The sequence below is a fragment of the Rhodamnia argentea genome, chromosome 3, assembly GCF_020921035.1.
Source record: "Rhodamnia argentea isolate NSW1041297 chromosome 3, ASM2092103v1, whole genome shotgun sequence".
Classification (NCBI taxonomy): domain Eukaryota; kingdom Viridiplantae; phylum Streptophyta; class Magnoliopsida; order Myrtales; family Myrtaceae; genus Rhodamnia; species Rhodamnia argentea.
The window spans coordinates 29,911,762-29,935,584 of record NC_063152.1 but is presented as its reverse complement, the minus strand read 5'-3'; the positions used below and the strand labels follow the sequence as shown (position 1 = coordinate 29,935,584).

General features: G+C 38.9%; 4 protein-coding genes across 6 annotated transcripts in view; 1 reads left to right on the top strand and 3 right to left on the bottom strand.

Annotated features, from left to right (window-relative positions):
* The window catches only part of LOC115743150 (light-harvesting complex-like protein 3 isotype 2, chloroplastic), a 34,852-nt gene that overhangs the window by 8,012 nt on the left and 3,017 nt on the right, over window positions 1-23,823 (top strand). The gene's annotated exons all lie outside the window — the stretch shown is intronic.
* On the bottom strand, window positions 698-16,815 carry LOC115743152 (expansin-like B1). Its single transcript, XM_030677810.2, has 6 exons — window positions 16,750-16,815; window positions 12,551-12,695; window positions 12,047-12,153; window positions 11,652-11,967; window positions 11,267-11,506; window positions 698-701 (listed from the first exon to the last, which is right to left on the bottom strand). Exons 2-5 carry the CDS (start codon window positions 12,681-12,683, stop codon window positions 11,313-11,315), a joined length of 750 nt encoding a protein of 249 aa, XP_030533670.1. The 5' UTR covers window positions 12,684-12,695; window positions 16,750-16,815; the 3' UTR covers window positions 698-701; window positions 11,267-11,312.
* LOC115743151 (expansin-like B1) lies at window positions 15,115-16,758 on the bottom strand. Its single transcript, XM_030677808.2, has 4 exons — window positions 16,605-16,758; window positions 16,102-16,208; window positions 15,708-16,022; window positions 15,115-15,560 (listed from the first exon to the last, which is right to left on the bottom strand). Exons 1-4 carry the CDS (start codon window positions 16,735-16,737, stop codon window positions 15,363-15,365), a joined length of 753 nt encoding a protein of 250 aa, XP_030533668.1. The 5' UTR covers window positions 16,738-16,758; the 3' UTR covers window positions 15,115-15,362.
* Window positions 18,729-23,439, bottom strand: LOC115743148 (ATP-dependent Clp protease proteolytic subunit-related protein 4, chloroplastic). 3 transcript variants are annotated; one of them, XM_030677805.2, is made up of 8 exons: window positions 23,103-23,431; window positions 22,031-22,234; window positions 21,576-21,631; window positions 21,079-21,205; window positions 20,855-20,932; window positions 20,040-20,153; window positions 19,854-19,970; window positions 18,729-19,060 (listed from the first exon to the last, which is right to left on the bottom strand). In XM_030677805.2, the coding sequence occupies exons 1-7, from the start codon at window positions 23,352-23,354 to the stop codon at window positions 19,899-19,901; spliced, it is 903 nt and encodes a 300-aa protein (XP_030533665.1). In that variant the 5' UTR covers window positions 23,355-23,431; the 3' UTR covers window positions 18,729-19,060; window positions 19,854-19,898. The 3 variants fall into 3 exon arrangements, 1 of the variants encoding a protein (XP_030533665.1); XR_007197975.1 differs by lacking the exon at window positions 18,729-19,060 and having other exon boundaries at window positions 19,921-19,970; window positions 20,040-20,261; window positions 20,855-20,921; window positions 23,103-23,439; XR_007197976.1 differs by lacking the exon at window positions 18,729-19,060 and having other exon boundaries at window positions 19,921-19,970; window positions 20,040-20,261; window positions 23,103-23,436.

Below are 23,823 nucleotides of genomic sequence, written 5' to 3'. Positions count from 1 at the left end.
TTTCATCATTCTCACTAATCTTTTCTTCCCAGAAGCAAGAGATGTTACGAGCCCACAGGCAAGCTTTTTTTTTTTTTTTCACAGGCAGGTCAAAGACCAGGAAATAGGCTCGACGATTCTCATTAAAAAATAGTTCTCTACCCAGCCATAGCTTTGTTATTCTCAAAATAAGGGATAATAACAAATAATTTCTGAAATTCACCCAATGTGCAATTCAATTTATTCAATGTGGTTGTGAATTTCAGCCCAATATGTAATAAAGTTCCTAAATTTTTAATTTATTCAATATGATCTCTAAACTTTTGATTTATCTTTAATCTTTGGCCTATATAAAAATCTTCAATGTAGTTCTTTCATTAATTCAAGTTCAATGACAACATCAAACATTTTCATAGAGTTTAAAAACTAGATTGAACATATACTAAAAGTTCAAGAATCACATTGAATAAATTGAAAGTTTAAGGACTGATTTTGCACATTGAGCTGAATGACTAATTCATTAGGGACCTGGACATTTTCCTTGGCTAACAATGCATCAACATCTTTCAAACATGAACAAAATAAAAATTCAAAAATCACATTGTATGTTGGGCCACAGTAAAGAGATTATTTGTGTCATTTTTCCTTGAAATAATGAAAACAGCACCTTACCCACTTCAGGCAACGCTCTTCTTACACGACAGCATAGTTACAAGACATGACTAACACAAGCCTCAATAAGCAGTATCAATTGACAACTTCGCAAGTTCGGTCCCCAGAGTCCTTTCGTGCATTTACAATAGGGAAGTAAAAAAGAAGTGAATAGAGATCAGTGGAGAGAGTCTTATTTTCACTTTCGCGTGCTTACCATTCTGTGCATGTCATACCGACTGTTACTTAAAAGCTTCCTGAGCACTGTTGAAAGACAATCCATAATTCCTCTTTTCCTTCTCCTCAATCAGGGGAAAACATGGACCGGCTCCATTGGGCTACACCTACACGTGGTGGTAAACTCATGAAAGGTTGGCCACGGACTAGCCGTTCTGTCAAGAGGTGAAGCCATTCTTATCAGTAATGTCCCGCCCAGCTTGCAATTCAATAATGTTGCTGGGTTTGTCCATGTTATGGTCATTAAGTGTTCCAATATGTTGCCAGATACCAAAAAAATCAGTGAATCAGCAATGACCCATCCGAGAATTAGCCGATCTCAATTTGTGAGTTATTATAGATAGTTCATTGATAGTGATACTGTGGAATGGATGTAAAGCTAAGCAAATGGTGGAGGGACAAATACGAGGTACTTTATTGCTTAGTCTGGGAACAACTGGAGCTTCTAAGAAAACTGAGTCGATTAACTATTAATGTTGCAGTGAAAACTAGTTTCAGAACAGGACCAACATTTGACAAGATAAATCAAATATTTAAGCAAAAAAAAAAATCACCATAGTTCTACGTGAATCCTTCTACTGAAACGTAGAAGTTTATTCAGATCATCTCAAACTAAAAGAGGGTAGCATAAGTGACTTGAATCTTGAATCACCAAATACAACTGGCAGACAATTACCATTGTCTTGAAAGGTCATGCTCAACAATATATAGGAATTACCCAACTTAGAAGACAAATTCATAAAATCTATAAAAGCACTAAACTTTTCTCAATCTTACTGCTGGTTAGTTCTTCTTTATGGATGCAAAAGTTCTGTTAAGTCACAAATCTATAGAAGGCATTACTTTCCTGATAGGTTTCTCTCAAATTGGACAGCTAGAAATCATAGGTTCAGCATATTCTGATGAACCTTAAAAAGTTGATGAAGAAGAAGACTACTACAAAACAATCCTTAACATTCCACATTGGCATTATAATACTTTGAATTACCTTCCTACTGTGTCTTGGGAAGATGAAAGAGGCAGAAATTTGTAGTGGAACTCTTCACATCAAAAGCAATTCTGTAGCTCTATTCCAAACTTGTAAATGAATGGCAGATACAGATACCGAGAATCTGGTACGTGGTCTTCGAGTCCTCTAATCTTCACGACACTTGCAAGCTGTTTAAGTCAGAAAAGTCTTAGATTTCTTAATTTTATAAGTGTAAAAGTTTCTTGCCTGCAATCTGAGGTATGTGGCTAAAAGAAATAAAAGAGTTAATTGAGTAAGTCTATAAGAACAATACTGTGGTAATTTTCAAGCGTCCAATCCTGCTTTTATTCTGTATCCGGTACCTCCGGTAGGATGATACAAAACATGGACACTGGCTTCTAGGTAAAGCGAGCCAACATATGCATCAAAATTAGTACACAAATTGAGTTTGTGCATGGATGACTGAAAATTGGATGAGGAACTCACAAGGATTTCATTATCAGGATTTTAACTAGTGAAGAGCATTTCAAATGCTGTCCACAATGGCTGATGTAGTCATGGAGGATTCAAAGCCAAAAATGGTTGTGATAGCATCAAGTCATGTAACTTCATTTCCGAACATTAGTCTTGCATGTGCTACAATCAGCATTGAAACATTTTTTAGTATATACTCTAAGAACATGGCCAAACATTGACAGTATCATACCTTCAGCTAGTTGCATCAAACTTTCCAATGTGCGCATGGTTACCCTTGCTGCATTGTTATGAAATGCACAAAAAATCAACGAACAAAAGAAAAGGTAGACCTAGACAAGTAGAAGAGATAAATAAATAAAACAAATTAAGAGAGAGAGAGTTTATCTAACCCACATTGTGAGTAGCAGATGTTCACTGAGGTTGACAATAGCTTCATGAACTTTTTCAGCCTCCTTACTAAGGACCATTCTAAGAAATCCTTTACAAATTAAGAGAATGTACCTACACGAAATGCACAGATCCACTGTGTCAATATTTTCTTAAGAAAAGTTGTGCCAATGAGAACAAATCCATGCAAAAAGCACATGCTTTAATAAAATTATTCACGAATCGAAAGATCTGTAGTCAGGTTCTAGCTGATTTCACAATGCACATTATAGGCAGCTGAAGTATCAAACACAATCTTCTCAGTTAGATGAAGCTAATGCGCTATGACCTGCTGACTAGACCAATATTATCCTCGTCAAAAAGTTCAAAAGCTGTCATAACATCGGTATTCAAGCATCCTACCTGCAATATACATTCAATTTTGAAGTAGTACATGATTATACGATTCTGTCAATGAAGAACTCGATTAAACTGATTAAACAAGAACTTCTGGAGGCTCAATCCTAAAACATGGCGACCAGAATGTCTAAGTTAAGAAGTGGAACAAGGCATTTCGAATTTTAGAAGCCTCTCCAAGACCTCAAATGTAGTAATATCTATGACAATGCAAATCATGGTTTACCAATAAGCTAAAAAGACGCAGAAGGCAGAACTCAGTCAGCTCACGTACAGCAACTTGAAGACTGGCTACTTGCCCCAGTATGAAAAAGGTGCCTCCAAAGCTCAGATAGGAATGCATCCAATTTCAAGCTTCGTCATTAGTATTAGCCTTTCTACAGCTCAAATAGGTAAATATCATGCTTCAACCTATGGCTCCAGAAAGGATGTTGATGATGTTCTTCTACTTTGAACTAACCTTGAACCGTTTTATGAGAGAATTGAATGGGCTATGCTGAGACCCAATTGAATGGTAAGAGGAAAGTGCTAAAGAAACCAATTTGAAAGCAGATATTGCTCTCTGCCACTGTCCCGAGTTAGCTCAAAAATTTCTCGGTGACCCGGGAATTGCACCGGGCTAGGTTCTGAAGTTGTATTGAAACAAACCTCCATTTCGTTTGCCAAAATTTTAAGATTATGTGATGATCTATGACCAGTCCAAAAGAATTTACCTCCACAACAATTCAAATGGCCAAATATTTGCTAGATCTTCATCACCACCGACTTTAGTTGACTCTCCCTATTTATTAATTACACATAACATTTTCTCTCAGGTCAATTATGCTGAAAAAAGAGTCCAGTTAATTTGATGGTTCACCTCACTAAGAATGTGACAAGAAACAAAATCCCATTTGGGAGATTCTGTACCAAGGAGCACTAGAACTATGTTAAATCTGAAATAAGGGACCGGAGAGTGACGTATTGAGAGACAGAGCTAAAATAGTCAAGACAGATTACAACAGGTCTAGCAAATCCAGCAACTGTAATTACTGACTCAATTGGCAAACCTTAAATAGTGTCGCTTATTGATAAAGTAAGATCTAATTCTTTCTCTGATGTAGAGAGATCATGTGATTAGCTTGTGCTATCTTATGAAAAACAGAAGTTCACCTTTCATCTTATGACTGCAACTTGCAGTTTAAGACCATGATGAGACATGAAAACAAATATAGGGAAACACAATTCAAGTAAGGCTTCGGATTTGTTTCACCAAATACGGTTGCTTTGGTGTTAAGAGTATTACAAGACCAGCCTGAAAAAGAACGGAAAAAGAATGAATTCATTCCAGTGGTGATTTCTTGCAGCACAACATGATTTAGAAATTGTAGAAAAAAGACAGGATTGCACCACTTTTACAATGAAATGAAAGCCTGCTGACATAAACATTCTAACTCTGTCAGTTAACTAGCTGAGAGAAGATTAAATTGCCTCTTTCAGCATTCAATGTGAGGACTCCGCAGACAAGCCTTTTGATATCTCCTTTTCGCTTGTCATTTCAATTTCACGGGAAATTTCTTTTCCTTTACAATTAAACTAACTCAATATATTACCACGGTGCTTCATTCAAAAGGGTCATTGACATCTTCTGATAAATTAGCAGGATCAAGTTCTGATTATTTGTTTGTTCTTTGTGGTATGGCTAGTCCTATGTTCAATTCCAAGTATACCTTTTGAAAAATAATAAGAACATGAAAACAAGGAGACATCACACCTTAGAACCCTATTATCTGCAATACCTGGCCTCCTGTATGGTAGCCTGTCATGCTCCCCCATGCTGCCTTGTTAAAAGTTCAGTCAGTTTGATATTATAAGTCGGCAAGAAAACCTCCTCACCAGCAAAAGCCTCATAAACACAGCTAAAAATAGATCAACTCATAAATAGCATATCCAAGAGTACCATAACAATTCGAGGCTTATTATGCGCCATAGCATTAACAAACCTGCTCCCTGAGAGCGACAGACCACAGTATGCCTTGCAAGTTCCAGAGGAAAGTTTCCATGACAATGAAATGAAGTACTTGTATAAGATATGATGACAATTTAGTAGATCACCTCCAAGTAAAAAATCGAAAGAGCTTTGAACTAGTTATTGTTGCAGTGATGACAGTGCCATGAAAGAACTGCAGTTAAAGCTCCATTAAGTCTATCTGCACATAAAGTAACCAGTCTAATATGTAATGATTGTGCATGCACCAAACAAAAAGTGAAAGAGGTGACAATGTGAATGCCAATGATATATAACATCTCTTTAACGTCCAGCCTAGGGAACAGGTTTTCATGGGTAAAAAAACCAAAAACACTTGATGGATATTCTTAAGAGATATTCCCATTGCAAGTCCAACAGACGCTTGGGAAATTCACTCACGGTGGAAGAACAGATGATGACTATTTGTACAGGGGCAAATGGTTATCTTGATTCATTAGAAATTGGATTGGTAAGACAATTTCTTATTGAGTCACGTACTTACTTACGTAAAAACAAATAAACCGCAATCCAAGAAATTATATCTTCTAATAAAACAATCACTGAGGAAGCAGAAGCCCTTTTGAAAGAAGCTATCTAGAAGCAGGAGTGCTTTCTACTTCTCCTGCTTCTACTTCAGGAACTAGGACAGTACAAATAAATAAATCGATCACTCTTCATCTTTGATAAAAATTGTACTCTCATAACTTGGAGAAAGATACACGTCCACGTTTAATGCTCAAGGTAGAGTCCAAAAGCCATAGTAAAATTAACCAAAAGTTCCTTCTGTCATTCGTGTCACTAACGAAATTCAGACCAAATGATGTTAATTGGTTTTTGTATTACGAATAAATCATGATTTTCAACATTACCTACCGAGTCAGGAGGAAGCTCTAATGAAGGACAGACACAAACTAGAGGTCTTACGTCCAGCAAAACAGGAGGAACTTCTGGTAAAGCAGTTAAACCAAATCACATGGTGGTAGTTGCAGGGATCGGAGTTCAATTTAATCTATCGGCACATATCATGAACAGAAAAGTGAAATTAATATAAAGCATTGTCTTTTGGGAATTAATGTCTACTCTCTAGCCATACTTCACTTCGCAGCATCTCCCATGCTCTAAGCAGGACTCAAGTCTTGCGATAACTTTTAACTTTTAGATCAAAACCGCCAAGTTACTCTTTGCAGTAGATTTGGCTACACAGATAATTTCTACATGTGCATAGACCCGATTAAGCCAACTGGACTGGACAGCCATCCCATAAAAAAAAAAAAAAAAACTTAGACAACACACAAGGAACTACCCATGACAACTTGCTCGCCAACATCGGAAACTATCCATATCACTTTTCAATCACTCCAATTCGATTGCGTTTTACACCGTGTTTCACAATACCATACCAGTTAGGGCAACGAAAATAATCCATCCACGAATTAAGGAATAAGAAAAAGGGTAATGCTACGTACTTGAGCCCAAACAACTGCGTCTTCAAAATGCTTCAAGTACTGAGTAGGCTGAGAAAAGACGAGGTCCGCAAGAGGAGGATCGCAATCCACAAGCTCTGCCAATCTGAAAGAGAGAGTGTTAACGTAATATGTGAGTTATTTTTGACTAGGTCAAAAAGTGGTGAGACCCACTAGTATTAAAAAAAAGAAAAAAAAAAGAGGGAACAATTGGTTTCTCTTAAAAGAATCGGGAGTCTTCCATCGCATAAAGAGAAGAAAAAGAAAACAGAAAGGGGAAAGGAAGAAAAGGAGAGAAAGAAGAGAAGAAAGAAGGAGAAAGGAGAAAAGGGAAAAAGAGAAATAGAAAACAGTCACGTGCGCGCACCACCCTCCACGAGCGCCTTGCTGAAGTCATTTCCCTACGTGTCCCAGCACGTGGTAAGCGCTCGCCCTCTCTTCCCTCTCTATTGAAGTGATTTTCTGGATTTATGGCAAAATTCGGATCTTGAGGAAACTGAGTTGCTGTGTCCTATCTCATGGGCGATTGGCCACGTTTTTGCTTGGGAATGAAACTTTAGGATGTTATGAAGCCATAGGATTCGACGGATCATGATTTCGTGTTATGGTTTGCCCGGACCGAGCAATTCAAATCTGGTGCGCAGACTTACTACGCGAACAGTGGACTTTGAGGGCTATTTTCTTTAGTTTCTGGTTGTCGGTTGAGGTTGACCCTGTTGAGACTTTTGTAGTACGTTAAATAATCTTCGTTTTGACTACAATATTGCATCAATCGGACTTCGTTTGATCGAGTTGAGGAAGTTTTTGCAATTAGGGCTGGAAAAATCCGAGTTTTGGAGAATTTGATGTCGCAGGGCCTAATTTTGGTGTTGGTTAGCCATGATTATTGTACAAAATATACTTAAGGATGTTATGGAGCTACTGCTTTTGATGGTTTGTGAATTGGATTTACGGTTTGTCCAAACGAAATTTCTGAAGTTCGGCGTGCAAGCTGTCCAAGTGCACGATCGGTAGTTCTTTGGCCCCTAGGTGTCCGATTGTCGGCGTTTATACGTCATTTAAGCAAGTTTTTCACATGCGTAGTATTTTACAAGCTTTTAATGTTATTTTTCAACTAATTTTTAGGATTTCAAGCTTTGCGGTTCAATGACTACTTTAGGTTGGTTTGCGACTTTTTAAGGTGAGTTGTACTCTATCTTCTAAGAATTTATAAAACTCATGTTTTAAAGATGAGCACGTGTACTTTGGTGTGATTTTCTTGACAAGGTGATGTAAGGTGACGTTTGGAGCATTATTTTTGCATAAACGGGATCGAGCTATTACTACCATTTGATTATTTGATATGGCTTGTTGAAGATTATCTTGCTGAAATACTGTTTGAGAAATATGTTTCTGAAAAAGGCTATGTATTTGGTTTTTAGCCTTCTGTTTGTGAAACTGGATTGTTGTGGTTTTTCTGGATTTTGGTATTGGGTTTCAATACTCATGTCCCTATGATTAGAACCCACCGAGGTGGGGATAGTATGCATACTGTCGGGACGTCATTAAGCCAAACCACCGGCTAAAATGGGTGGTAGACCTAACCAAGAGGGGTAAACTTGGTTGCCTTGCCATGGCGTTAAACGTGGCCATAGTTGATGATGAGTGTGAGATTATTCGATGGATGGACTATCGAAAGTTAGTTTAATGAGATTAATCAATGGTTTAAGCCATTGATAGTTTGTTGTTATTATGATTTGCTATTTGACTTACTGTGATGATTGCATAGTGATTTCTCGATCCGCTTAGAAGATATTGTACTTCTCACTGAGCTGTGGTTGCTCACTCCGTTATCTCTTTTGCTTTTCGGGTTCTTCGGGGAGCCGCAAGTAGGATCGAGCGTCCGTTAGTCGTAGGACTTTTGGGATAGTGGGGATATATTTTTGGATAAGCTGTATATAGTTGGTGAGTTCAAGCAAAATGGAAAGCTATGTATATTTGTCTTTCCATTTTGGGAGATGAGCTCTGAATTTTTGTGAACATGTGACCTGTTTATCATATATATGTGGAGGTATATATTTTGGATATCAGGTTTTTGTTCTTACTTTGAGGCTGCGTCCTTTGGGTAAAGAAGGACGGCCGTGTCATGTCCTTTTTCTTGGAGAATCGGGATGTGACAGTTAAAATTGTGTCTCAAGTTTGAGCCTGAAGCGAAAATCTGAATATTTCGAATTAGATATTTCCTATTTGAAATTGGAGTCCAAGGTGAATATTTTGAAATTAAATTGCCGTTTTGATAAGTCCAGAATCTTAGATATTGTGGATATCGATTCTGGTGCGAAAGTCAGTGAACAGAATAGGAAACGTTGAAAGTCCACAACAGATTTGAATTGGATTGTGCTTCAGTCAATTGGGATTGTGTTCGGTCAACATGGGTTGATTTGGATAGTGCTCCGTGGACCTTGACTTGGATTAATTATTAGGCGCATATAAATATACGAATTCAATTTGTACGTGGGTGCCTTTTGATCAAGAGTGGTAGTGCTGCTGTTGATGCGAGACCTTGAAGCGCCAATTGAGTGCTTGAACGTGGGTCTTCGCCGTTCCAGAAGTGAAGATTTTCTTCATCGAATTACATCAATAATTCTTGTGTTCTAGTGGAGAAATTCTTGTGGTAAGAATTTACGTTTTAATTCCTTTGCGAGATTGAGAGATTATTTCGTTAGGAATTGGGGGCTAAACACCGTGTGCGTTCTTGGATGTAATTGGGACTTGAGAAACACTGTGAGCGTTTGAGTAACTTGAGTGTGATTTGTAATCTCCGTGTATCGCTTGATCTATAGTGGAATTCGTTACTGCTCTCCCCGTGGACGTAGGTCTCTACGACCGAACCACGTACATCTGGTGTCCGATTTATTTTCTTGTTCTGTCTATTTTATTGTTCGATCGCTTGTTCTGCGCAACAGAGAGAATGGGAAAAAGAGAGATTCGAAAATTTTTCAGCATCAGTAATCGAAGAAAGGAAGGAGGGAAATTACTCGATGGAAAGAAGCTGGTCCGAGTAGAATCGGATGCAAAATGCCACCATTGACTTCAGGAGAGGCCTACGGTTCTCCTGCAATTGCATCGACTCCATTGATGACTTCAGAGAAAACACGAAGAGAGAGAGAGAGAGAGAGAGAGTTGGAGCGAAGAGAATGAAGCGAAGCACCGGAGCTTCTACGCGGGAAATCGTGCGAGGTAGGGGTTTGACCCGACCCGACAAACTCGGGTATATATCATGAAAAATACCAAGATAAATTATTTGACCTCGATATTAAATACGACGCACTTATTAAAATATTTCTATGTGTCTCGTAATATTTAGTATGCCGATTTTGTAAATCAATTTAAATATAATTAGTATTTTCAACTATTGAATACCTCTTCGATTCATTTTAATTATTGAATGTAATACGTCGTAATATCAATTGCATCTATAACCTGTAATTTACTATTATAGGCGATAATTTGTTTAAGATATCACAATGATAATAATATTCATTAATTAACTTCATATTGTCGGAACCATGTTAAAAATGATAATTTTGACATAAGTTCTAATAAATTACGACTTATAAGCAGGTACATGGCGGAATTAGTTTTCCTCAAAGTAGTCATTCACCTAATATGAAGTAATTTGGCTCGACGGTAGTACATGGCTTAGTGGTTCACTAAAATTTAACTTGACGGGTCCTAATTTACTTGAATTTTTTGTAATTTCACAGTACTTATTTTTCTTACGAATAGTTATTTGGCCATAGATTTTGTAACCTAAAAATGCTATGACCCAGTAATTAATCTCGTTGTTGTAATTATTATCAACAATTTCCCAATCTCACATTGTTGTAATTATTATCAACAATTTCCCAGTAAGTTCTTGAAAATGACAATTGGTAACATGTTTCCTGAGGCAAATAATCTTCTAAAAGGAGTAATTTACCATATTTGAAGTAATTTGCTTTGAAAGTTGTAAGTTTCGCTTAACTGTTTTGGGCAAGTTTTCTTTGTCGGCCGCAATTTTCTTGAATTCATCGTAATTTGACAGTATCTATAGTTGGTAATTGGGCAAGGACAATTATTCTGGTGGGAATACTGTCATTTAGTAAAGCTCAAGCTCAAGTTTATTTCGAAAAAAAAAATGAAAAATTTGAAAAAATATTTTCCTAAAAATAATCGTTAAATCTTGCCTATAAAACAAATGAACGAATAAAACATATTTTTATCGTTCACGAAAATATTTAGCCATGAATTATTGTCAGTGATGGACATACGTTTTATCGATTTATTATTTCAAGCGAAACAAACGACCATTGTCAGAAAAATATTTTTCAAATTTTTTATTTTTAGTAAAATAGACGGCGGTCTAATTACCTGGTGGATTTTTTTAGTTTTTGGGAGGCTAAGTGGGAGAGGGGACACAATCTCAATCATCATCATAGCTAATCATACCAAGAAAAAGAGAAGGACTTAGATGTTGTGCCTTGCAGAAAACATTGCAACTTTATTGATGCACTAACGTAATTAAAGAAAGCAACAACAAACCCACAGCCCATTGATGAATGGTACTGAGACCTCCTTTATTTAGCTGAGGCAGGCAGAAAGCCTTATCTGGTTTAGCTAAGCCTGTTTATATCAGCAGCAGTAAAGCTATTCCTCCCTAGTAATAATGAAAAAGGCAAGCACTTTCTCAATCCACAGACGGAAGGGACTGGTCTAGCTTCTTCTAGTTTAGCTGGATTTGGGAGTCATAAGTAGCACCAGCTTTCCAATCTCTAGGGAGGGGATCCTTTGGTTGCACCCAATTCGCCCCGGTGCTCCAACTCACTTGGAACCTCAGGTTCACATCGCCGCTCGGCGGGCTCCGCGTGTCGAACACTGCTCCGTACACCCTGCGCATCGGCTTCCACTCTTGGTCCTGCATCGGAATCACGAGAAGCAAAAGTAATTGCCCCTGTCGGACTCGTGGTCTCTGGTTCGCATTTATGTCGATTGCCAGTTCAATTCGATTCCGCTTGGAATGAAATTTTGAAGTGAACTCATGGGGTAATGAAATGACTGAGTACCTGCCAATACTCCACAGCCGTGATGTCATATGTGCCGCCGACGTATAGTATGACGATAGCTAAATAATTAGGGTACTTGCTGTGTTCATTGACCTTGACCACGAGGTTGTAGCCAGGGAATCGGCACGGAACCCTTCTGAATTCGACCTCAACCACGCCATAGGCAAACAGCTGCTTGGTTTGGTACTCGTCCGGCTGAGCCATCTTTGCATAAGCTCTAGGGCTCAGGATGAAGTCCGTCCTGTCTCCTTCTCCATAGTCCGTCACCACAACGTACGCTCCTTCGCCCGTGCACTGCGGTTTCGTGCACCTCACCTGTACTTAACGAAATTGATTGATGAAAAAAGTCAAAAGAGTCCTCATCTGTTTATGTATTAGTCTATGTGAAGTAAACCCGATAGCAAGCACCGCATCCAGCTCCATTTCTGTATAGCCTCGAAACTCCAGTCACGTAGCCATCATTCACGGTCCTTCCGTACTCCCCGTACCCACAAGCTCCAGCTGCCATAAATATTGCACTCATTAGAACTTCTCTAGCAAAAAAATTTTCTGTGCCAAGTGTTTGGTTCGTGCATGATGAAATGGAGCGATTCAGAGTGCATGTGAACAACCAAGCCTTCGATATGCTACTAAACAGAAACTTCTCATGTTATTTTGCACTCTACTAAGTATCACTGGAAAGAGCGCGTACCCATAAAAAATCATTCATGATGCAACAAAGCATGCCGCACAACAATAAACATAGTTTAAAAAGTTAATTAAAAGAAAAGAAACGTCGATATGGTTAATTTAGCGAGTAGTGCTCTAGTAGATCCACACTAGTGCGTGCGGCGCTTGTGTGGCGTGTGGTGGCTGATGCAAGCTTTGCTTCCGTCACAAGAGACGAGCATGCACGTACTCGGAGTTCCATAGCAGTCGGGACTGCCATAGTAAGTAGCTCTGGAGGGTGTAAATGGATCTTGAGAGTGACAAAGTGCTGGCAAGAGCACCAGTACACAAAGGAGACGGCCATAGTTCATCGCAGGCTTCATGTCTTACACAATGTACAAGAAGGTTTTGGGATGGGGAACATTCAAAGCCAAGATCCTATATTTATAGCTGAGATCTTGAGCAACTACCCACTATTTTTCCCACTCGTGAGCAGATGGTATTGATCCTAATGGAGACTTGAGGTTGTTGAATTGGAATACTTTTGATGACTACGATTGGACCTTCGTGGACCTTCCACTGAGATATTTCATCATTACTTAACTATGATCGACATGTTATAGCGCTTTCACATTCACAGAAAGTTGAGCTTCTAGGTTAAATGAATAAATCCCGAGCTCATTCGAAGTACTAGCGTTTCCCAGTCTCTTCATCTCAGGAGAGATTTTTTATCTCTGTTCATTAGCTTGAAGTACTTCTCTCTGTCTTGTGTCAATTTGTTAGCAGTTAGTTTGCAATCGTCTTTGCGGTAACAATGTCTATCGAGGGCCGAATTGCCGTTGGAAGTATCCGAGAAATTCAGTCGAGCGCATCGCAAACAGTAACGATATTGAGGCTTTGAGAATCATGCAACGACAAAGCTGCTTCCCAAATATCTCAGTCTAATCAAAAACCCAACAGCTAGAAGCCTAGAAGCACTCACAACAGTAAAAACCCACTTAGTTGCTGATTTTTACACCATTTACAGAGTACCCTTTTGCTACTCAAATCTGGATTGATTTGCTGAAGCCAAAGCAAAGTTATGACCCATCAACAACTGGATATGGCCACCGAGTCACCGTTCGGTTGTCGCGCACTAAAAAAATCTAGAAAACTAGGTTAAACTTCAGTCCTAGTTTCGTGTCACAACAAACGGTAAATTAGGCTTAAAAGCACCCTAATGATTGTCAATACGGATCAATAAGACAAGTTGGTCTTTCACTCTTCAAACGAGCTTTGCCCATTTTTGAGGAGCATTTCAGACTCTGTTGTAGTGACGCAAAATGCAGAAAAAAGATAGAAAATTTAGAGTGGGGTAGGTGACTCCGGATCCTTGCCGCCCACGTGGCAAATTCACTGCAAATACGCACGTAACGCTCTAGGTTTTATCTGCTTGTTTTTTAGGGTGGGAGAGAGTAGCACCTTGGGGAAGTACTGATCATTCCTTCTTGACATAAATATGTTGAAAGTCTTAAAATTTATTATGAAAATACAATTGAGTCCCGAAACTTTCCAAGAATGCAGTCAAGTCATAAAACTTATCAAGAAAGTACAATCGAGTCCTTAAACTTTTAAAATGTGCAATTAAGTTCTATAACTTGTCATGAAAATGCAATCGAGTTTTAAAATTTTCAAAAAATACAATCAATAAAAGGATTTGATTTTAATAATTTGATAAGTTCTATAATTTAATTACTGAATGTAATACGTCGTAATATCGGTTGCACCTATAACTAGTAATTTACTGTTATGGGCGATACTTTGTTTAAGATATCACAATGATAATAATATTCAGTAATTAACTTCATATTGTTGGAACTACGTTAAAAATGATAATTTTGACATAAGTTTTACTAAATTACGACTTATAAGCAAGCTCATGGCGGAATTAGTTTTCCTCAAAGCAGTAATTCACCCGATATGAAGTAATTTGGCTCGACGGTAGTACGTGGCTTGGTGGTTCACTAAAATTTAACTTGACGGGTCATAATTTACTTGAATTTTCTGTAATTTCACAGTACTTATTTTTCTTACAAACAGTTATTTGGCCATAGATTTTGTAACCTAAAAATGCTATGACCTCGTTGTTGTAATTATTATCAACAATTTCCCGATCTCACATTGTTGTAATTATTATCAACAATTTCCTGGTAAGTTCTTGAAAATGACAATTGGTAACATGTTTCCTGAGGCAAATAATCTTCTAAGAGGAGTAATTTACCATATTTGAAGTAATTTGCTTTGAAAGTTGTAAGTTTCGCTTAATTTTTTTTGGCAAGTTTTCTTTGTGGGCCGCAATTTTCATGAATTCATCGTAATTTGACAGTATCTATAGTTGGTAATTGGGCAAGGACAATTATTCTGGTGGGAATACTGTCATTTAGTAAAGCTCAAGTTCAAGTTTATTTAAAAAAAAATGAAAAATTTGAAAAGCATTTTCCTAAAAATAATCGTTAGATCTGCCAATAAAAAAAATGAACGAATAAAGCATATTTTTATCGTTCACGAAAATATTTAGCCATGAATTATTGTCGATGATGGATATACGTTTTATCGATTTATTATTTCAAGCGAAACAAACGATCATTGTCAGGAAAATGCTTTTCAAATCTTTTATTTTTTGCAAAATAGACGGCAGTCTAATTACCCTAAAGGGTAGGGTGATGGATTTTTTTAGTTTTTAGTAGGCTAAGTGGACCTTTATCCTCCCAAGGGGACTCAATCTCAATCATCATAATAGCCAATCATACCAACAAAAAGAGAAGGCCTTAGATGTTGTGCCTAACAGAAAACATTGCAACTTTATTGATGCACTTATGTAATCAAAGAAGTGAGAACAAACCCATAGCCCATTGATGAATGGTACAGAGACCTCCTTTATTTAGCTGAGGCAGGCAGAGAGCCTCATCTAGCTTAGATAAGCCTGTTTATATCAGCAGCAGTAAAGCTATTCCTACCTAGCAATAATGAAAAAGGCAAGCACTTTCCCAATCCTCAGAAGGAAGGGACTGGCCTAGCTTCTTCTAGTCTAGCTGGATTTGGGAGTCATAAGTAGCACCAGCTTTCCAATCTCTAGGGAGGGGATACTTTGGTTGCACCCAAGTCGCCCCGTTGCTCCAGCTCACTTGGAACCTCAGGTTCACATCGCCGCTCGGCGGGCTCTGCGTGTCGAACACTGCTCCATACACCCTGCGCATCGGCTTCCACTCCTGGCAATCCTCCTGCATTGGAATCACGAGAAGCAAAAGTCATTGCCCTGTCAGACTCATGGTCTCCGGTTGGCGTTTATGTCGATTGCCGGTTCAATTTGATTCTGCTTGGAACGAAATTTTGAAGCAAACTCATGGGGTAATGGAATGACTGAGTACCTGCCAATACTCCACAGCCGTGATGTCATATGTGCCGCCGACGTATAGCATGACGATAGCTAAGTAATGAGGGTACTTGCTCTGTTCATGGACCTTGAACACGAGGTTGTAGCCAGAGTATCGGCATGGAACCCTTCTGAATTCGACCTCAACCACGCCATAGGCAAACAGCTGCTTGGTTTGGTACTCGTCTGGCTGAGCCATCTTTGCATAAGCTCTAGGGCTCAGGATGAAGTCCGTCCTGTCTCCTTCTCCATAGTCCGTCGCCACAACGTACGCTCCTTCGCCCGTGCACTGCGGTTTCGTGCACCTCACCTATACTTAACGAAATTGATTGATGAAAAAAGTCAAGAGAGTCATCGTCTGTTTATGTATTAGTCTATATGAAGTAAACCTGATAGCAAGCACCGCATCCAGATCCATTTCTGTATAGCCTCGAAACTCCAGTCACGGAGCCATCATTCACGGTCCTTCCGTACTCCCCGTAGCCACAAGCTCCAGCTGCCATAAATATTGCACCCATTAGAACTTCTCTAGCAAAAAAATTTTCTGGGTCAAGTGTTTGGTTTGTGCATGATGAAATGGAGCGATTCAGAGTGCATGTGAACAACCAAGCCTTCGATATGCTACTAAACAGAAACTTCTCATGTTATTTTGCACTCTACTAAGTATCACGGGAAAGAGCGCATACTTGCGAAAAGTCATTCGTGATGTAACAAAGCAGGCCGCATGACGATAAACATAGTTTAAAAAGTTAATTAAAAGAAAAGAAACATCAATATGGGTAATTTAGCGAGTAGTGCTCTAGTAGATCCACACTAGTGCGGCGGCATTTGTGTGGCGTGTGGTGGCTGATGCAAGCTTTGTTTCCGTCACAAGAAATGAGCATGCACGTACTCGGAGTTCCATAACAGTCAGGACTGCCATAGTAAGTAGCTCTCGAGGGTGTAAATGAATCTTGAGAGTGACAAAGTGCTGGCAAGAGCACCAGTATACAAAGGAGACAGCCATAGTTCATTGCAGGCTTCATGTCTTACACAATGTACTAATACCAATACAAGCAAATCAAACCTAGAGGGCTCGACTAGAGAGAGAGAGAGAGAGAGAGAGAGAGAGAGAGAGAGAGAGAAGAAGGTTTAGGGATGAGGAACAATGAGGGAGAGAGAGAGAGAGAGAGAGAGACAAGAAGGTTTAGAGATGAGGAACATTCAAAGCCAAGATCGTATATTTATAGCTGAGATCTTGAGCAACTACCCACTATCTTTCCCACTTGTGAGCAGATAGTATTGATCGTAATGGAGACTTGAGGTTGTAGAATTGGAATACTTTGGATGACTACGTGTGGACCTTCGTGGACCCTTCCACTGAGATATTTCATCATTACTTAACTATGATTCACTGTTATAGCGCTTTGACATTCACAGAAAATTGAGCTTCTAGGTTAAATGAAGAAATCCCGAGCTTATCCGAAGTACTAGCGTTTCGCAGTCTCTTCATCTCAGGAGAGATTTTTGATCTCTTTTCATTGGCTTGAAGTACTTCTCTCTGTCTTGTGTCAATTTGTTAGCAGTAAGTTTGCAATCGTCTTTGCGGTAACAATGTCTATCGAGGGCCGAATTGCTGTTGGAAGTATCCGAGAAATTCAGTCGAGCGCATCGCAAACAGTAACGATATTGGGGCTTTGAGAATCATGCAACTACAAGGCTGCTTTCCAGATATCTCAGTCTAATCAAAAACCCAACAGCTAGAAGCCTAGAAGCACTCACAACAGTAAAAACCCACTTAGTTGCTGAGCTTTACACCATTTACAGAGTACCCTCTTGCTACTCAAATCTGGATTGATTTGCTGAAGCCAAAGCAAAGCTATGGCCTATCAACAACTGGATATGGCCACCGAGTCATCGTTCGGTTGTCGCGCACTAAAAAATTCTAGGAAACTAGGTTAAACTTCAGTCCTAGTTTCGTGTCAAAACAAACGGCAAATTAGGCTTAAAAGCACCCTAATGATTCTGAATACGGATCAGTAAGACAAGTTGGTCTTTCACTCTTCAAACGAGCTTTGCCCATTTTTTAGCAGCATTTCAGAGGCTGTAGCGACGCAAAATGCAGAAAAAAGGTAGAATATTTAGAGGAGAATGATGTGGAGACACGGCTGTGGTGCAGAATGTGGTAGGGGTAGGTGACTCCGGATCCTTGCCGCCCATGTGGCAAATTCACTGCAAATACGTATGTAACGCTCTAGGTTTTGTCTGCTTGTTTTTTGAGAGTGGGAGAGAGGAACACCCTTAGGGAAGTACTGATCATTTCTTCCCGGACATAAGTACGTCGAAAGTCTTAAAATTTATCACGACAGTGCAATTGAGTCATGAAACTTTCAAAGAGCGCAATCTAATCATAAACCCTATCAAAAAAATGCAATCGAGTCTTTAAATTTTTAAAGGTGCAATTAAATTTTATGACTTGTCACGAAAGTACAACCGAGTCCTAAAATTTTCAAAAAATGCAATCAATAGTAAGACCTAATTTTAACAATTTGATAAGTTCTATAATTTAATTGCACTATTTAAAAGTTTTATGACTCAATTGCACTTTCGAGACAAGTTTTAAAACTTTTGGTGCACTTACTCCTTCCTTCCCATAATAAGTTCAACCATGACAAAGCACTGAAAACGAAATTTCGAAGGCAAGGCATCTAAAAAGTGACATTAATGGAACCTGAGATATGCAAGACTAATGACGTGTTCGGCTCCCGGTTAATATGTTGAGGAACATATCCTTCCACATTGTTCTTGATAGAGAGAGAATTGAACACCTGTTCGGCTTCACGCTTCATTTTCGTCAGGTTTGCCGTGTTTATTATTTGGAGGCATAAAATTGCTTCACACTACGGGTGGAAACAAACCGAGATTTGAGTAATTGATAGCTTAGGATAGACAAGAGCCATCTGAAAGATCAAGAAAAATGTAGGCTAACTTATTACATTTGAACCGAGTCAACATGCGACCGCGAATTCCGATCGGCTAATGGGAAACAGGCTTGATCGCTATAGACATGGAACGGAAGCATCAACTGACAAAAACCCACAGCATTATTCAGATAGTACATTAACAAGCTCTTCCTACTTATTGTTTCAACTGTTGGTAAATCAAAATGTAAAAGAGACGACGATGCTGCCTCTTTCACTACACGAGATAGAGCTTACAGATGTGACGATACATGTATAATGGCATTCCAGAAATAAATTCAACTACTGTGAGCTTCAGAAGTCTCATTCCCACTTCTTAGCTGACATCTAGGCTCTCTGATGTTGATGGGAACTGCATGCACGTTAGAACCGTTACTGACAATGTCACCTGCATGTTTTCAACTGATCATGTCTATAAGCTCAACAAAAGCTCAGCGGGATTTTGTAGGTGACTTCTGAGCTAAAAAATGCCAATTCTTTTGAGTCGTTTCATTTCATTTCTATGTTTACTTGCTAATGCAAAAATTCACTGAAAAGCATTGAATGGGTCATGCCAATCATCTGTAATATCCCAAAAGACCCTACTCTTAGATGAGTCCCACAGCACTTTAAAATGCAACAGGTAATGTCCCATGAGCCTAGCTGCAAAATCTGCTATCCAGCAAGGCCTTTCCCCAGCCTCTCCAATTTCAGGAAGAACAATCATTACAGCAAAATCGGATGAAAGAAGCAATGTCATTGTCGAACCAGAAGGTTGTGCCACCACTCTTTCCAGATGTCAAGTAGCTAGAGTTTTGCAAAAGCAAAAGAGCATAAATGGGGCAACACGAAGGTGGTATGTCCATGAAAAGGATTAGCATATCATTCTCCCTTACTAGAACCTCCTTGACACCGAACTAAGAGGAACAACCTATTGACAAAATTTGGATAACAGAAAAAGAAGACTTGGTGAAAATGTTACATAGAAGCATATGATCCCAAAGTTGAAGCTTTGTTCACTCCCAATTCTCGCCAGCTGCTGTCTTAATTTTGTATTGCACATTTCCTTTTCATTCTTATTATAACAGGCATACTCTCTAACAATGAACTGGTCGTGCACCCTGCTGAATATACAAAGTGGGAAAACGCTGAAGTTTTGATAGAAAATTTACATGATGGAGGAAATTTTACTCATTCTTTACCTGAATCCCTTGCATAAATAGCAATTTCATTCTATGGCACCGTTATCATATAAGTTGTGCCTTTTTCAGGTCGGATACAACTCCATGATCTTCACTGCTCCTCTCATTGTATAGCACCTGTGAGGTAACCATACTAAGCACACCATGAAATAAAGCAAAATCAAGTAGACGACATAGTGGTCATACCTTATCTATTATACCATACTCAACCGCTTCACTAGGACTAAAATATTTAGGCCGTCGGATATCAGCTTCAATTTGCTCTGGTGTTTTCCCAATATGCTTCGCAAAGAGTTTAACCTTCACAAATTGTTAATAGGGAAGTAGTTCCCACTTCAGTGTCTTGAAGATGCATCACAAGACTCAAAAACTATATTCTTCTGTTTGCTTGATTCACTTTGATCATTCCTTTATACGTACATGGTTACCAATTTCTATAAGATAGTGGTACTACCTTGTGGATGGTAATTAAAACAGGCTCTTCTATCCGTATCGGAATTGGAAGTCCTTGAGAACATAATTTCAACACAATGATCCAACAAGAACAACACTAAACGCACACTTGAAGAACCCTGCGAAGAACTGACACTCTACTAGTTCCACTATTCAGTTAAAATGACGAAGCAAAGAGGCAAACCAAAAAGGGCCCGAATGACAAAGAAACAAATAACAATATTCCCTTGATCTATAAAGTTTTCAATGTGTTAAACAAACACTGGAAAATTTTCTCTGGAGCTTTGCCGATCATTTTCTAGTTAGTAGCTTCAGAACTAACTTGAAATTTTGGGACTTAATGCAGCACAAAGTAGGTTGTCTATGATGTTCTATTAGTAGAAGAGTAAATAGCCATGATTTCGTGCTGCTTATGTGAGCTCGGCTTTCTCCGATTTTTAATTCAAGTGCCTTGGTTAGATCATGTCATCCACCAGAATAGTAATCTCATGCCTTTAGAAGACAAATTTCTCATAAATATCTCAAACCAACACAGTAATTTATCTTACCAACTCTGCCTTGACACTCTTCACTTCTTTCCTGGCAAGATCGATATCTGTTGCCTGACCTTGAAATCTTGCAATTGGCTAGCAATTCAAGGACAGCAGATACACGAGAATTATTAGAATTCAGGCAAACTGCCTAAGCTGATCCCTGACAGCATGTAGACTCTGAAAAGGCTATGAAATGATAGGTATAAATAACTTAGGAACTTCAAAGGTGCAGGGAAAACCTGCTTCATCATGATTGTTGAAGATGGCAAAGCAGAACGATTCCCCTGTGCACCAGCTGCTAAAAGTAAGGCAGCTTCTCCCCAAGCATTACCAACACACAGAGTAAAAATCGGTGGCTTGACATACCTGCGTTGGATAACCATTATCTCATGAAAGAATAACACAGCAATGAAATTTGCAGAGCAGATTGTGGAACATAGAAATAATAAGATATGTGCATCTATGAGGAACAATTTCCATCAAATGCCTACATCTAGAAGATTATAGAAATATATTTTGCATAAAACAATTAAGATGATGAGCACAATTTATGCCCATAAAAGTGTTTTTTAATCTAATGGGCTTCCACATAGATGAAATGTACAAAGCAGCACCACTAAATTTTTTTATAAATGCCAGTGGTAGATTAATTTACGCCAAAAAAACTAGCAAAAGCCTAATAACTTATCCTTGTTAACAACATCAGAAACTTAGAAATTCAAGAAATAAAAGAAACCTCATGACGTCATAAATAGCAAAAGCCTCAGTCTCATAACCCAGCTTCTCACCACCCTGGAAAAGGCAATAAGTTTCATTAGATGCAGAATAATCATAAAGCAAGGAAAAGAAGTACAGATATTTATATTTGCATTCCATACAGAAAGGGATGGCACAACAGTCAAGGACCTTCTAATAACCAGGGCATATGGAAAGAAATTCACAAAAAAAGAAAAAAAAAATGATTCCTTGAGAGGGGAGAAATCTACTAGTTGCTAGTACATTAATCACGGTGAGTATAAGCTAGATGCCACATTCCCTTCTTGTTCACATGAAGAGCTACCGCTTCTTATAAAATATTTAAGTCAACTCCAGGAGCGGATTTTAGGATTCAAGTATTATGTACATCAATAACCTAATCTATTGAGAGTAGATACAACCCATACAAACTTAACAAGATAAAGTATATTTGACCTTTGTTGTGCCAGTGGAGTTTATGTACAGGTAGATAGGCTTTTCGGCATCTTCATATTGAAGATAAAGAAATTCTGCAAGTATCAACTCTGTCACAGAGGGAACAAGAGACATGCCCAAGTAAACTATACGGTTCTTGTACAAGTAAGATGCCAAGTCTGGAGGAGGTTGCTCCCACGCACTTCCCCTGGAGAAAGGAATGACCTGCACACAAATGAGGAATGAACAACTGAAAAGTCCTTCGTGGAGTAAGAGATAGTAATGAAAGGACAAGGATCTAAAGTTAATCACCAACAACCCATCAGCAAGCCCTTATCACACTAATTGGGTTAAACACCGAAATTTAAAATTACATCAAACATGTGGAAAATGGTCAGCCTCTTTTGTATGAAATCTATAATCGAATTGAACATCCCTTGGGAAGACAAAAAAACAAAAGATCTTGCATCCTATATAATATACACGGGAGGAATATTCTCACATAACCTTGCGTTCACAGATAACTCAGGGCACACTTCCTTAAATTCAAAGGCAATGAATAATGCAAGAACTTACATTGAGATTGTACATCTTATCCCACCCAAATATAAAATAGAGAAAACTTCACTATCACAAGCCAGTGACTCTTAAGAGCAGAACTTTATGTCTGTGTAATTATACCGGGGAGTTCTTGAATCTAACCCTAGCCCACATTCAGAGCCCAAGATGCGGCAATGATCAATTTCCAATTGACAGCAGTTATTATGTAATCTTTAAATTGCACAAACTACTGAAACCGTATTATCACTGGAGGAACTATTTTTTCAATCCGCAGAAGCTATTTTAACCAAGATTAATCTGAAAAATATTATCTATCACTTCGCTAAATAAGTTCCTGGAGCGCGTTAGAAGATGGTCACGTCAGGAAAACTTGCATTTCACAACTACGCTCAGTAACCAAGCTTTTGTCTCCAACGTTTTCACAATCGAGCCGGAGCAGAAACGTCAAATAAGCATCTAAATGAATCTCGCGCCACTAATAATGATAAAAGAATCATCCAATTGAAGACGCAAAGGCGTGTTGGAGGAGTACCATGGTGACGACGCTTCGATTGCCTTTGGACCTGGAAGTGGAAGACGGAGAGAGGGACTTGGGACGGATTTTGACGCCAGAGAACTCACTGGAGACGCTGCCGCCGGCGGAGTAGGGAACGAAGCCGGTGGAGAGAGAAACTCTGGTGGAAGAAATCGAGGTCCTACAAGTTCTTAATGAAGTGGAAGAAGCCATCGGTGCTACCATGCGCCTGTGGAGCGCGAAGCTTGAAGATACGGTGGCTACTTCCATTGCAGAGAGCTCTTCTCTCTAAGTGACGACGCCAGTGAGAGAGACAGAGAGAGAGGTCACTTCGAGAGGGAGAGAGAGAGAGAGAGAGAGGAATCGGCGATTCGGAGCTCCGAAGGTACTCGAGTCATGATTCGACCCGGAGAGGTTGTGTTTTGGGCCGGGTAAGGCCTTTTAGTGGGAGATAGCGAGAGAGAAGGAGGCCCAACATTTTTCTTCATGGAGTAGAAAAAAGTGAAACGGAATTCTTACGAATTAATTAATAATCTTTTCTCCTCATCCGGTGGTAAAATTGATTAATTTTGGAGAGACTTTTTAAAATTTCTGGAAAAGAACCCGATAATGCAATTCCTTGTTATCTCCGCTAAAAAAATTATGTTAAGGCAAAGTAACTTGGCTATCAAATTAAAAGCACGATTGATAGACAGACAAAAAGACGTTGAAAAGCAATACATCAATTATCATTCCCTTC